This window comes from Sphaerodactylus townsendi, linkage group LG14 (assembly GCF_021028975.2).
Source record: "Sphaerodactylus townsendi isolate TG3544 linkage group LG14, MPM_Stown_v2.3, whole genome shotgun sequence".
Taxonomy (NCBI): Eukaryota; Metazoa; Chordata; class Lepidosauria; order Squamata; family Sphaerodactylidae; genus Sphaerodactylus; species Sphaerodactylus townsendi.
Genome location: NC_059438.1, coordinates 33,599,671 through 33,614,682, shown reverse-complemented (window position 1 = coordinate 33,614,682; position 15,012 = coordinate 33,599,671). Strand labels below are relative to the sequence as shown.

At 45.2% G+C, this 15,012-nt stretch overlaps 1 protein-coding gene across 3 annotated transcripts in view; it reads left to right on the top strand.

Moving 5' to 3' along the window:
* The window catches only part of RRBP1 (ribosome binding protein 1), a 41,118-nt gene that overhangs the window by 21,403 nt on the left and 4,703 nt on the right, over positions 1-15,012 (top strand). For all 3 annotated transcript variants that reach the window (XM_048515483.1, XM_048515482.1, XM_048515484.1), the window contains exons 11-19: positions 186-276; positions 2,188-2,280; positions 4,353-4,445; positions 5,340-5,417; positions 8,123-8,212; positions 10,344-10,436; positions 11,598-11,669; positions 12,247-12,342; positions 14,070-14,153. In XM_048515483.1, coding sequence (XP_048371440.1) covers positions 186-276; positions 2,188-2,280; positions 4,353-4,445; positions 5,340-5,417; positions 8,123-8,212; positions 10,344-10,436; positions 11,598-11,669; positions 12,247-12,342; positions 14,070-14,153 — 790 coding nt within the window. The remainder of the gene's footprint in view (positions 1-185; positions 277-2,187; positions 2,281-4,352; positions 4,446-5,339; positions 5,418-8,122; positions 8,213-10,343; positions 10,437-11,597; positions 11,670-12,246; positions 12,343-14,069; positions 14,154-15,012) is intronic.

Here is a 15,012-nt window from a genome sequence, read left to right as displayed (position 1 = left end):
AAAATTGCCAGGTGTGTTTTGAGCACAGAAATGAAGACAAAAGGACTGCTGTGATGTCACAGAAGAGCCCTCATGCTTACTAGTATAAAGGGGCAATGCAAAATGGGTGCAGTAGAGGTAAAAGGCTGAAATGCTGAGCAAGCAGCAGATAGAGGATAGAACCTCAGAGTTTCCCTCTCTTTCAGGCTCCAGGAATCAATGGCACAGATTTCCACACTAGAGAAAGAAACTGCAGAACTGAACAATACAGTCGAACAGTTGAAAATAAAAAACAACGTGAGTAACTGTCAAAGTTGCGGTTCGAGGCAAATATAAGCTTGACTGATAGTACAGTGGAACCTCGGTTTTCATTGCCTTCAGTTTTCATCGGTTTTGGTTTTCATTGATTTTTTTCAGTGAAAAAATTTGCTCAGTTTTCATCGATTTGCCTTGGTTTTCGTCCATTTGGAGTAAGGTGCAGCGGTTTGTGGAGAAAAATCACCCGGACAAAGCTGTTGCAGGCCGTGTCTGCAACTTGTTTAATGACAATGTCTTGCCCCATTTCAGACAAATCCTAAAGAGGCGTCAGAAACACAGACCTCTTTGGACAGCTTTCTGGTGCGACATTGGTCCACTGGCTCTGAAGCTGGTCCTAGTGTATTGTTTGTTACTGTTTTCAGCATTAAACACTATGTTTATTCACCCCAAAATGTGTTTTTGGCATGTTTTTGGGAGTTCCTAGAACAGATTAATTGGATTTACATTGATTCCTATGGTAAAGTTTGCCTCGGTTTTCATCAATTCTTTTCGGATATATTACCAACGAAAACCGAGGTTCCGCTGTATTGACATCGATGCTCTTTTTAAAAAACTGTCCTCAAATGCCTGTTTAACTTCCACTCCATCCACCTTGCTGAGTTCTGATCTTCCAAGGTAATGAAATGATGGGCATTATTAAGCTGAAATGATAGAAATTAGGGATTGACCTCTATCCCTACCTGGGTTGGCTTTAAATGCAGCTGATATAATTTAAATGGGAGAATCTTGACAGTCGGTAAAGAAGATTTTGCTCTTCCCTTATCTTTTGCTGATTTTGTACTCCTTTGAGCCTCAGACTCTGGATGGTTTGTGCCCTTCTCTTGTGTAGCAACAGGATGGGAATTGGCTAGATCCAGGTGGTTGGGGGTCACAGTTTTAATGGTAGAATGGTCTTCTGTTTGGGACAGCATCTCCTTTCTTTCTTATCAGAAGGAACCCTCTGGTGGTTTAACCTGCTGTTTCCCAGAAGTATCCTTGGATAGATGTACAATTTTTCCTGTTTGCAGTTTTGGCAAAAGCCAAGCAGTTGTTTAACTTTTCAAATTGTCTTGCTGTGTTTTTTCTGCACTTTTTCTCAGTATTTCATTTGTTTCAGTCATGATCATTCAGTCTTCTGCTGCCTGCGTGATGATCCGCGATGAAGTTTTGAAACTGGTGACTTCTTTTCTCTTCCAGAGCAACGTGGATACTTTTTCCACTGCTTCCCAGTCACTTGTAGTATAGTAAATTTTTGTAAATTTTTGACTGTACCCTGGTTATTTTTTTTATTTATTATTAGTTTTATATACCGCCCTCCCCCTGAGGGCTCAGGGCGGTTCACAACAGGTTAAAACAAACATTAAAACATAATTTAAATATCAATTACATAAAAACAGAACCCATTTAAAAATGTGGATGGCATCTGGCTACCCCTACCCCATTTGGTTGCCCACTTTGAGGAAGGCCGAAGATGACATGAAAGTAAGATGTATTTTTTAGCCAGGCTGGCCAATACGCCTGGCAGAACAGGTCTGTCTTACAGGCCCTGTGGAAATTCTGTAAGTCCCGCAGGGCCCTGATCTCCCTAGGGAGCCTGTTCCACCAGGTAGGGGCCAGGGATGAAAAGGCCCTGCCCCTCGTCGAGGCCAGCCTGATCATTTTTGGGCCAGGGATCACGAGTAGGTCCTCCTCCGAGGAGCGGAGGGGCCTACATATTTTTTTGTAATGCTGTTCCCAGTGTCTCATCTCTATGAATAAACCTCTGCTCTTTGGGTAAAAAAAGAAAGAAAAAAGGTCACAGTGAACTGGCTGTGGAGACTTGGTGGATCCAGCGGCATCTTAGTATATCTTGGCCAGAAGTTACTTAGTACAATAGCCAAGAAACCATGGTGTTTACATTTGTTCTGACAGGACCTTCGGGAGAAGAACTGGGAAGCCATGGAAGCCGTGACTTCAATGGAGAAAGCATACCAAGAGAAACTGCTCTTGTCAACTGGAGCAAAGGTCAGCTATGGTGGAAACTCTGCTGTATTTTATGCTATAGTTGTAGAAATGCAGGGGGGGGGGGGGTCATAATTATTATATGTTTGTAATCCAACCAATTTTGGATAGTTTTAAAAAATTGTAGGTCAGTTGGCAGGTGCAGTGAGGAGGGGACTCATAAATTGTACATCGTCCAATCCAGGTGTATCACTAAATTGGCGCTGGCAGCTGATCTTGGCTCTCTGTTAATTGGCACATGTTTGTAGTAGTTACACTTTACAGTTGAGCTGTGTCTGTCTCCTGTTAATAGTAGATATGTAGTTACTGCAGCTACCTGTCTTGACCAATTGGAGTTACATAGTCTTAGGAAAGTCTTTATTCTGGCGAGAAGTAACACCTTCCATTGCTGTTTTGGATGGATGGGAGCAGGTGGATTCTAATCTGGAGAACCAGGTTTGATTCCCCACTCCTCCTGAGTGGCAGAGGCTTATCTGGTGAACCAGATGTGTTTCCGCACTCCTACGTTCCTGCTGGGTGATCTTGGGCTAGTCACAGTTCTTCGGAACTCTCTCAGCCCCACCTGTCTCACAAGGGGTCTGTTGTGGGGAGAGGAAGGGAAAGGGGCTTGTAAGCAGTAGTGGGATCCAAAAATTTTAGTAACAGGTTCCCATGGTGGTGGGATTCAAACAGTGGCGTAGCGCCAATGGGGCTGGGCAGGGCATGATGGGGGCGTGGCCAGGCATTCCGGGGGCAGGGCATTAATAATTTATCTGTTACTGTAAAAAACTCTTACTGTAAAAAAAAGTTCCTAATTTCCAGCTGGTATCTTTCTGTCCATAATTTAGACTCATTATAGCAAGTCCTATCGTCTACTGCCAACAGAAACAACTACTTCTACCTCTAATTGACTGCCTGTCAAATACTTAATACTTTCAAATACTTAATTTTGTTTATAGAAATCCAAAGAAGGATCCTTTCCTTAAACAAGGAACTTTACCATATTTCTAAAACATGTTTTTAAAACAGCCCAACAGGGAGAATTATCCCGTTTTCTACCTTCGCTAACCAGCCACATAGGAAACAACAGGACTTTATGATTTTTGGACCTAATGGAATTTCTAACGGAAAAGCAGACCCAATTAGTAACCCCCTCTCGGCACACACAAATAATTAGTAACCCACTCTCGGGAACTGGTGAGAACCTGCTGGATCCCACCTCTGCTTGTAAGTCTCCTTACAGGAGAGAAAGGTGGAATATAAATCCAAATTCTTCTTCTTCTTAAAAAGTTCCTGTATTAGAAAGGGTTTGTTTGTGTGATATGGGAAAGGTTGAAAATGTTGATCATGTTGTGCTTCATTATCCTTTTTATCATGATGCTCGCGTTAAGTTAATTACTCCATTGTTAAATAACAACCAGGGTCGATCAGGTCTGGCTTATGTAAGATTGTTATTGGAGGCTAGGGGACTCAAGATTACAGGGTCAGTAACAAAGCTTTGGGGGAAAAAATGTTAAATTTGCCACATGACATCAAGTTTAGTGTATACTGAAATTAGGATTAAAAAATTAAATACATAAATTTTAACCTATTAAATTGTTTCAATATATGTGTTTTTCTTTTTTAACTGCTAGTGCTTGCTTATATTAATAATATGATTTGGTGATTTGTGAGACAATGATATTAAATTGTTGGACATGCTGTAAATAAACTGGACTTGAACCAGTTGAAGTGTGCACATTATTTCTAGTATGTGGCGTAGGAGCGTTAAGAGCTTGTGTATCTAATCTAGAGGAACAGGGTTTGATTCCCAGCTCTGCCGCCTGAGCTGTGGAGGCTTATCTGGGGAATTCAGATTAGCCTGTGCACTCCCACCCACGCCAGCTGGGTGACCTTGGGCTAGTCACAGCTTCTCGGAGCTCTCTCAGCCCCACCTACCTCACAGGGTGTTTGTTGTGAGGGGGGAAGGGCAAGGAGATTGTAAGCCCTTTTGAGTCTCCTGCAGGAGAGAAAGGGGGGGGGGTTATAAATCCAAACTCTTCTTCTTCTATGTTAAGAATCTTGAAACCATCTTCCTTCTCTTTTTGTTCTTTCAGGAAGCTCTGGAACAGCAGCTTGGAGCGATTCAGGCGCAAATCCGACAGGTCCTCTCCTCTCTCTTCCCCCAGGTCGTGTCAGATGGAGAACAGGTAGGCATCACCTTTGAACTTGGTTATTTGAGGAACAACATTGTGAAGTGTCTGAGGAGCTTCTGTTCTCAAGCTAAAGGGAGAATAGTAAAGGGTCTCTGAAGATGCCAGCCACAGATGCAGACGAAATGTCAGGATAAGATGCTACTAGAACATGGCCATACATCCCGGAAACCACACAACACCCCAGTGATTCCGGCTGTGAAAGCCTTCAATAATACCACCTCCATTGTCTCTGTCTTGTAGCTTGAAACCAGACTGAAAGGGATTAAGGCAGATAAGTGATCCAGGGAGACCCGGAGTTGATTTGCTAACAACATTTTTGGTTACAATGTATTGTCGAAGGCTTTCATGGCTGAGCTCAACTGGTTTTGTGGGCTTTCCAGGCTGTGTGGCCGTGGTGTGGTAGGTCTTGTTCCTAACGTTTCGCCTGCATCTGTGGCTGGCATCTTCAGAGGTATATCACAGAGAGAAGTGTTTTACACACTGAGTCCAGTCTCTTCTGTTACCTTCTGTTACTACACTTTCTGTTAACTTGACCAGAAAAGACAAATTAGAGACCAGGCTATAACTGGCCGCATTGCTTTCTCTAAGAATGTTTCTTTTTAAGTAGCAGGCAGGTGACAGCCCATTTTAGAGCCCAAAGAAAGGTGTCCTGAGTTAGTGATGGGTTTATAATGACTATTACAGACTCACTGATCTAATCTTTACATGGTTTCAGTAGCCAGGATAGATGAGGATCCAAAATGCAAGTAGCGGCCTTCACAGATGCCAGGATCCTGTCTTGATAACCAAATCAAACTGATTCATAAACAGAATGGAGAGTGTACTTCAGAACCTAAGAGAAAGTAGAACATTTGCCAGGCATGTGTTCATTTCCTGTTTCATTTCCAGGCATATGATGAATGGCTGCCACAATTTAAGGAAAAGGCTTTAGAAGCACTGCAGCAGCGGAGTACAGCAACAGAACCTGTAAGTATTCCTAAGTAATCTCACATAAAGAGTGTTCTACATGGAAAATAAAATTGCATGCCCCTGCACTCTGTAAGGGTGGATAATATTAGAAATCCCTCCCTCAGAATGCTCTATCTAGGGTTAGTTCCCCCTACTGAGGGAGAATGTTTCCAGGTTGGACTGGCCAGGAGTGGGGGCAGACACACTGGGCCAGTAGGCCATGCAGCAGCCGTTTTTAGTGGTCCCACAAAACTTTGGGGTACCATGTGGATTGCCCAGACTTTGTAATCTGATAAAGGCCCTTTCCCCACTTCCCTTAAGCCCCGCGCTACTCGAGGAGAGTAGCGCGGGGTCCCTCGGCGCTCCCCACTGAGAGGGGCGGCGACAGCGCAGCTTCCCCGAAGCTGCTGCTGTCGCGCCCCTCAGCGCGCGGCATCCCAGACGCTCTTCTGAACAGCGCCTTTTGACGACCCCGCACAGAGCGCGGGGTCGTGGGGATGCCTGGGCGCGCGCCTGGGATGCCGCGCGCTGAGAGCAGCGTGCGGCATAGGGGGGATGGAAGCGAGTGGGGAAAGGCCCAAAGAAACGCATTCTGATACTAGTGGGTTGTATAACCAAACAGTCTGCTTGCTTTGCTTTAATTGTAGCTGAAGCAGAACAATAAAAATTAGGCAGATATTCTCCTTCATCTTACCTTATTCTGTCTAATATTGTTGAGTGGATTAGGAGATGGGGCTGATATTAAAGGTAAACATTGACATTGACTGGAACCAGTGGTGGGATCCAAAAATTTTAGTAACAGGTTCCCATGGTGGTGGGATTCAAACTGTGGCATAGCGCCAATGGGGCTGGGTGGGGCATGATGGGGGCGTGGCCGAGCATTCCTGGGTGGGGCTGTGGCAAGGATGCAGCCGCTGCACCGGTCCTTGGGCAGGAAACGAATGCACACAGGCGCAGGCTGCCACGCATGCCGGTGCACCTCCTGCTAGACTGCTTCAAGTTCTGCGTGCTACTGCTGAGAGGAGGGGCGTAACTAAGGCAAAAATCACGTGGCAAAATCACCAATTAGTAACCCCCTCTCGGCACACACAAATAATTAGTAACCTACACTTGGGAACCTGTGAGAACCTGCTGGATCCCATTTCTGACTGGAACCATTTTGACACTGACATATTTTGAGTGGGAAAGGGAAAACAAAATGGCTGTCCTGTCTTGATGCTTGTTCTTTGACACTTAAATACTGTTTTTCTTTTCTCAAGAAAAACCGTAAGCAATTAAAAAAAACAGTGAAAAAATTACAGTTCAGAGTTCAGCATAACAGTCCAAATTTGGGCAGGGTGTGTCAGACCCACCTCTGTAGCTGATGCAGCCCCAGACACTGTGGGGGTGGGCCAGGGGGTGGAGCTGATCTTAGTTGGCTTCCACTTCCTGTCCAACCCATGTGCACTGGCAGAGCCGGCCTCAGAGATACATCACATTTTTACGGTGTATTTCTGTTTTCTCCTTTAGGGGATTCTGGCTGGGGTTTTTTGTTTTTGTTTTTTGGGCTTCCTTCAGGCTTTGGAGAGGGTGGGACGGCGCTGTAATACGAACAATCAATGCAGTTCAGCTTGAAGGTGAAATTAAGAACTAGTGTAATGTGTGGACTAGAGCACTGTAACTTAGACCTGAAGAGGTCTGTGCTCAAGTTCCTGCTCAGCCATAAATGTTGCTGGGTGACTCTGCCGTGGTTCCTGTCTTTCAAGGGTTGTTGTAGAGGTAGTGGGGAATGGACGAACGTTCCATGTAGTTGCTTCCAAGATGTTCCAGTTGAGTGGTGGTGTGTACATTTTTTAAACAAACAACTACCTCAGCCTGAATATTCATGCTAGTCATGCAGAAACGCTCAGGTTCAGTTCCTGTATCTCCACTAAAAAGATCAGTGATGTGGTAGACCTGGAGAACTGCTGTCAGTCAGACCTTGTATTTATAATGAAATGCCACCCCTCACCCCTTTAATGGATTAGATCAGGGGTGTCCAACTCTGGCACTGCAGATGTTCATGCACTACAATTCTCATCAGCCCCTGCTGGCATGGCCAATTTCAACAGGGGCTGATGGGAATTGTAGTCTATGAACATCTGAAGCGCCAGAGTTGGACACCCCTGGATTAGGGTGATAGGGCAGAAGTTAATAGGCACACTTATTGAACGGAGCCATTTTGACTCTGGTATGACCTGGATGGCCCAGGCTAGCCCAATCTCATCAGATCTCAGAAGCTAAGCAGGGCTAGCCCTGGCTAGTGTTTGGATGGCAGACCGCCAAGGAATACCAGGGATGTGACCAGGAAGAAGTCAGTGGCAAACCACCTCTGAACATCCCTTGCCTTGAAAACCCCAGCAGGGGTCGCCATAACCAGATGTGTCTTGATTGGCACTTTCCACCCTTATGTTTTTGAGAAAAACATGGCCTGGCTCCCCTATGGGTTTTTTTTTTTTCGGAGTCATTTGTGCCGTAGGTATAATTCTGTCCTGGGTCTGCTCTTTAGTTTGGCAAGCTGAGCTTTGAATTTTGTACAGGTGGCACGAGGGGGTAAATAGTCCAATTTTAGTCTCAGCTAAATCCTGAGGGGCCCTCTGGGCACCTTTCAACTCTGGGAAATGATCCTATGAGTTTTATAAAGCCACAGAGTTATAAAAGCTACATTGGAGATTCTGTTGAAAGTTTATGTAATTTCCTTTCAGGATCTGGAGCTTTCATTACGTGAATCAGATGAGGCCCGGCACACCCTGCAAGCAGAATGTGATCAGTATAGGACCATTCTTGCAGAGACGGTGAGTCAAATCACGTGCACCCCTCTGAATGCACAGGGCAGGATCCAGAGACGCTGAAGCAGAGTTCTGTTTGTGCCACAGGATTTTTCTTCGTGCTTCTTCCTTCTGCTATTTACATCTTTGAAAGGCCAAATCCTAGGGGTTGGAAAACCGCCAAACAGTGTAAGCTTGGTGCAAGGAGGCAACATTTGGATGGGGGAATCTGTAGAAATTGGACCTTCGAATTGTGCAAGAATTCTCTTGATCCCATTAACTGGCAGTAATTCCATGTGTCATGTGTGACTAAAGATGCCGGATCTGGGAATCCCCTGGAATTACTGTTCATCTCCAGAGATCAGTTCTCTTGGAGAAAATGGATCCTGGGGGGGGGGGGGGGGGGGGGGGACATTATGGCATTGAACCTCACTGAGATTCCTGTCATCGCCAAGCTCCGCCCCCAAATCTCCAGGTGTTCCCAAACCTGGAGCTGGCAACCCACCCACCCACCTCCGGCCCCATCAGTGGCCAGGAGGACCCGGCAACCCTGTATGTGACCCACACAAGATAGTTTCCCAATCACTTCTCGGTTAGGGTCAGAATTACATACAGAACTTCCTTTCTCTATGGGAGTGAATGGGAAATACCCCTGCTTGCACAGACAAGATGGGTCACGAAGTGCTGTGGTTCCTTCACGTTCAGGAAGAGCTCTGGATCAAGGTGGGAATCTTCAGTTCATTGTGCAGCTGTCCAAACAGCCTATCGCCCCAGGGGTAGGGGATTGCTGTCTAGAAGAGGGAAACACTATTATTGTGACCATTACTACTACTATTGCTGCTATTAAAAATATTAGTAAATAAAATAGCCTTTACATAACAGTGCTCAAAGCATTTCAAGTTGGTTCTCTCTCTGTAACCCTTACCATGATTCTGTGTGGCAAGGTGGGGGGGGGGGAAGATTTATACTTTCTGAGCTTCAGAAACTGAACAATTGGTACATTTAAAAGTAGATATGCATCCAGATCCAGCAGTTCCTTGTGATCAGGGGTTTTTTTTGTACCGGTGCAAACATCCTGTGCCAGTACAAAAAATGATCCTAAATTAGGTAAGCGGGAGATCGTGCTACCTCTGATATTTGCAGAACGTTTCAAACTTTGCTCAATTCATAATTTGTGCTTATGGTGGGCAGTGGCGTATCTGCGTAGGGACAAGGGGTACCCCTTGTCCCCGGGCGCCACTCTTCTGGTCACGTGGGGGGGCGCAAAATCGGCCCCCCACGTGACCAGGAAGTCCTGCTGTCTCGTCGTTTTCGTGCGCCTCGACCCCGTCCGAGGCACGCAAAGATGACAAAACAGCAGGACTTCCTGCTATCAACCCCCCCTCAGCCCAGCCCTGGACTCCTCCACCTTCCTCTCCCCCCCTGCCAGCTGGGTGGGGGGGGGGGGCAGTGTGTTGAGCTGAGATTGGTAGGGGCAGGGGCAGAACAGAGCGTCCAGGGGGGGACCAATTTGTCTCCAGGCGCCATTTACCCCTGGTACGCCTCTGATGGTGGGGAGGAACCAAGGGTTATGCAGACTGCTAAAGCTTGACTCCTGACTTTTGACAATCTTGAGATCGCATGGGGAATTGCAGTTAGAATGTGGACGCCCATGCCAATAATGGGGTTTGAATATTAATTCCTGTGATCTATGATGCACAAGAACTGATACATGGGTTGCTTGGAGTTATTTCACTCTCCGTTCCCTCAAGCCAGCTGGCTAAACCTGGCTAACCCACATACCTGCATTCATATGCTAATCTGTTATCAGTGTGAAACCACAGTTCACAGTAAGAGAAGAAAAAGTACAAGTCCTGGGAAGAGCCAAGTTCATGCCCTTTTTTCCGTAGCCAAAGTTATGCGTGGTATTGGAATGCAGCCCTTGGAGTGACTGCTTGTTTTTTTGTGGCTTCATCAGGCAATATGTTCTGGCCGTATGTTCTCAAGTGTATAATTGTGATTAAGAGTGAGAAACTTTTTTAAGAATGAAATTTGAGATTCTCGGGAAGCTGCGTGTGGCACTCCAAGTCGCACAATGCTTCCTTTGCTGCAGCTCTTTCCATTTGTTGAATATTTGGCTTCTCCAAATATTCCTTTTCATTCTGTCCTCCACTGATAGGAAAGGATGCTCAAAGACTTACAAAAGAGTGTGGAGGAGGAAGAACAGGTGTGGAAAGCCAAGCTTACTGCATCTGAAGAGGCACTTCAGAAGGTAATTGCCGAATGTGTGTGTGCAATTAAGTAGTTTTGCAATTAAGTGGTGTGTGCAATTAAGTAGTTTTGTCAGGCTGGTTGTCATTTGAATTAAGAAGAAAACAACCTTCCTCCAGCTATTGATCTAAGGGAAAAGCAACATACATTCCAAATACTAGGTTAACCACCCAGTTTGACTTTAGTTTGCTCTGTGTTTCCTTCTTTTAAAATTATTCTCCAGTTTTAATAACATAAGGATTCGTGTGTTTGTCTTTAGTTCTATTTTCTGTGAGACTTTTGTGTTTTGGTTGGTGTGGGAGACAGAGCCAAATTACTGCTGACTTCTATTTTCTGAGAGAAACTTTAGGAAAGAACGGGAATGTTCGATTGAATATATTAATTTGGGATTTAATAATAGAAAAGAGATAGTTGGGGTTTTTTTTAGGAACCAAAGCAACATAGAATTCAAAAAGGAAAAAATTACAAGAGGAACATAAGTTCTATAAAGGCAGGGCAACCACCTGTCCGTCACAATGTTCCATCTGTTTTGGCTGTTTGATGGCCTCCTCCTAGCCCGCCAACAACTTTATTAAGATGATTTTTAGGGTTTTTTTGTGCATTGGAATTAGTGACTTTTTTGGTTCAGGGGGGCCAAAGTTATGGACCCTCAAAACTGTAGCCCCCATCTCCTATTAGCTCCCATTGGAAACAATGGGGGATGGAGCACCCCCTTTGGGAGTCCATAACTTTGGACTCCCTGAACCAAACCTCACCAAACTTGGGGGTAGCATAAGGACAGTCTCCTGATGATACACTGAAAATTTGGTAGTGCTAGCCTAAAAACTGCACCCCCTGCAAGCCAAAAATAGAAAACCACTAAAAATACCCAAAAATGAACCCTGCATTTTGATGCCCCCCACAAGGTGGTGCCCTGGGCAGCTGCCAACCTTGCCCAATGGGCATTACGCCCCTGTTAGGAACAAAATCCATCAGACCACGGCCACACAGCCTGGAAAACCCACCAGAACCAGCCTACATCATAGCTTTCTGGAGTGCAGTGAATATAGTAGGAAATGTAGATTGTGTGTGTGTGTGTGTGTTGAGAAGAATTCTGTAGGACTTGAGATCCTGTATGCCATTCTCTAACTTCTGCTTGTTGGTGGTGGGGTATTTTGTTCAGTCCCAGAATCAAATGAAGAGCCTTGAGGAGGAGGTGGAGAAGTTCAAGGTGGAACTCCAGAACACAAGCAAGGTATGGGGGCATTTCACAATTCTAAAGGGAGTGCCTTTAGGCAGCTTGAGGCAGCTAGATTCTTGAGGCAGCTAGATTCTTGAGGCAGCTAGATTCTTCTGCCAGGTTGTGAATAGAACTTTGTTCATATCCTTAAAATGTTTACAGAGTAGTTTAAGAATCTGTGAGCAGTTAAAAGCTCAAAACCTGGTAATTCTGGAATCGTTAATAAGTTCTTTGATTCTGACTTGGAAGTGATTCAAAGGAAATCGTTGTTTTCAGGTGCAGTGATCTAAGTTCAGATCTTCCCACAGATCACAACATTACAGATGTCTAGAAAAAATTGAAAAGTGACATTTCACCTCTGCCCCATGGATTGTGGGAAATAGAGTATGCCTTAAGCTGGTATTTAGCACACTTGCACAGAGCAAGGATAAGCACAGATTGGAGGGTATACAGAACTGGGGGAGTTCGAAACCACTTGGGGGAAGGGGGAGGTGCCTGACAGCCAAGAACACGTCGATGCTCACAGAATGCAAGCTATATCTTTCTTGTGTTCAGATACGTGAACATTGTCATTGTATTTCTGGTTAAACAGTTAAAAGAGTACGTATCCCTTTTGGAAGCACAGCTGGAAAATCATTTGGTGACGGCCAACTCAGAAAGTCAAAATTATACCAAAAAAGTGGACGAGGTAAATGATTGTCTCTTCTGGGAGCTACAGAGGAGGGTGGGAAAGAATGGGTTTGGGGCACAATGGACAGAATTAGGTGCCCAAAATAAGGCCGAAAATCAGAGCTGTGGAGGATTAGCTACCATATTCTGAGGGAATCCTTTGATGAAGCAGTGTGGTTCTTGATTATGATTATTCATAAGAACATAAGAACTAGCCTGCTGGATCAGACTAGAGTCCACCTAGTCCAGCACTCTGCTACTCGCAGTGGCCCAACAGGTGCCTTTGGGAGCTCACATGCAGGATGTGAAAGCAATGGCCTTCTGCTGCTGCTGCTCCCGAGCACCTGGTCTGCTAAGGCATTTGCAAACTCAGATCAAGGAGGATCAAGATTGGTAGCCATAGATCAACTTCTCCTCCATAAATCTGTCCAAGCCCTTTTTAAAGCTATCCAGGTTAGTGGCCATCACCACCTCTTGTGGCAGCATATTCCAAACACCAATCACACGTTGTGGGAAGAAGTGTTTCCTTTTATTAATCCCAATTCTTCCCCCCAGCATTTTCAATGAATGCCCCCTGGTTCTATTCGCCTTGGTCTGAGGGAAATATCACATTGTACACTTTGTGAAAGTGAATCGAACGCCACAAAGACCAATTTGGTTTGGCTGCCGTGCTGTGGGAGCCTCTTTCCATGTCACAGTTTTTGAAGGAACCCTGTGGGCAGGACAGTAATACATCTTCTCACATAAATGTCTATAGGGTACTAGGACTGATCTGTCTGCCCTATTTTCATCCTGCTCTCCCTCCAGTGAGCTCAGAGGGTTTCTTCCATCCTCCGTTCTCTCTTTGCAACAATGCTGTAATGCTTGGGTCAGACTGTGAGAGAGACTGACTGACTGACCTAGTCATCTGGTTAGCTTTGAGGCAGATGAAGGACACATGAAGCTGCCTTAGGCTGACTCAGCCAAGTGGCCCATCAAGTGTCATCTCTCCAGATGGGTAGCGATTCTCCAGGGTCACAGATATAAGTCTTTCACATCACTGCTTCCTGACCGTTTTAACTGGAGGTGCCGGGGATGGAACCTCCGACCCGCTACATGCCAAGCAGAGGCTGTACCACTCTGCCACAGCTCCTTCCTGAATGAAGAGGACCACCTTTACCGGCTTTCAAGAGGAAATTAGGGAGTTGCTTACCTATATTTCCTAGGGATGACATTTCCTGAAGACAGTGAATTGAAAGTACTTCTTCACTTCACAGTTCAAGCCAAAATCAGATATGGGAGTGCAGCCATCTGGGCGTGCTCCCACAGTGAAGGGAAGCTGGTTTACTCAGCACCCCTGCTCGTACTTCTCTGGGGAGGGGACATCAGGATTCCCTGTAAATCTTCCATTCGATTTCTCACTGAGAGGAAATGGTGGAATCTGCCATCGGCTTCCCTCTGCTGGATCTGTTATTCTCATTCTGCAGGGGTCTGCAACCTGCAGCTGTCCAGATGTTCATGGACTACAAATCCCATCAACCCCTTGCCAGCATGGCCAATTGGCCATGCTGTCAGGGGCTGATGGGAATTGTAGTCTATGAACATCTGGAGAGCCTCAGATTGCAAACACCTGTCATTCTGTCACAGTTGACTATAAAGGTTGAGTGCCAAGCAGAGTTGTTTTCAGTCAGACCATAGTCCAGGGTTGTGACCATCCCATCTTCCTGTTCGTGGTTGGCTTATATCTGATTTTCATTTTCTTTTAAGTTAGAACAGCTCTTATCTGAATCGCAAGGACAGCTGGACGCAGCGAAAGCAGAAACACTCAAACTAAGCCAGGAGTTTGCACAGGTAACTAAATAGGTTTGTCGTTGCATTTTTCCTTCACAATAACAGCCTAATTTTTACAGCTGTTGATAAAACTACACTGATGTTTACACATTCAGAGGGATGCAACAGAGATTAAAATGAACTGAGAATCAGCAAGATGTATGTTGAGAATTGGTCTTCTGGTGCCTTCACACCATCTCCCTGATATTCCTCCATGTCACCATCCTGGTATTCCTTAGAGGTCTCCCACAAACCCATGGTCAAACATTCACAGGGATCCTTTTATTGTTATAGTTTTGGAAATATACTTCCTAAAACAACTCTGTTTACCTGCACTAATTCCCCTTCTCTGTTCCCTTCTCTAAGATGAAAACAAGACAAAGCAAAAGGTGCCTCCAGAATCTTCAATATGCAAACAGGATTTATTCAGTGAAGATTCTCTGTGAAGGATCGTTGAATAAATACTGCTTAAATATTGAGGATTATCTGTGGGGATCATCAAATAAAGGCTGTTTACCTGCTGAAGATTCTCAGTAGGGAACATTAAATAAATACTCTGTATGCATCACTGCATAAATACTGTTTACACCTTGAAGATTCTCTGTGCACTTTTTCTTCTGCCCTGTTTTTACCTTTACTGGTGCAGCCTATCTGTGCAGCCCTTTGCGATCAACAGGGCAGGCTCTGCTAGACGCCCCCGCTTTTTCAGACGTGAGGTTTGTGGGTCCTTTTTACCAGTTGTGCTGCCCAGGAAACTCCTCCTTCAATTTTGTTATCTTAGCAAAAACCTCACTGTTTGACCAAGCTGCTTGGCTGCTTGCTTTTCATTTTGTATCGCCGCTGCTGCTGAGCCGTAATCTTTCTTTCTCTTTTTGCTTTG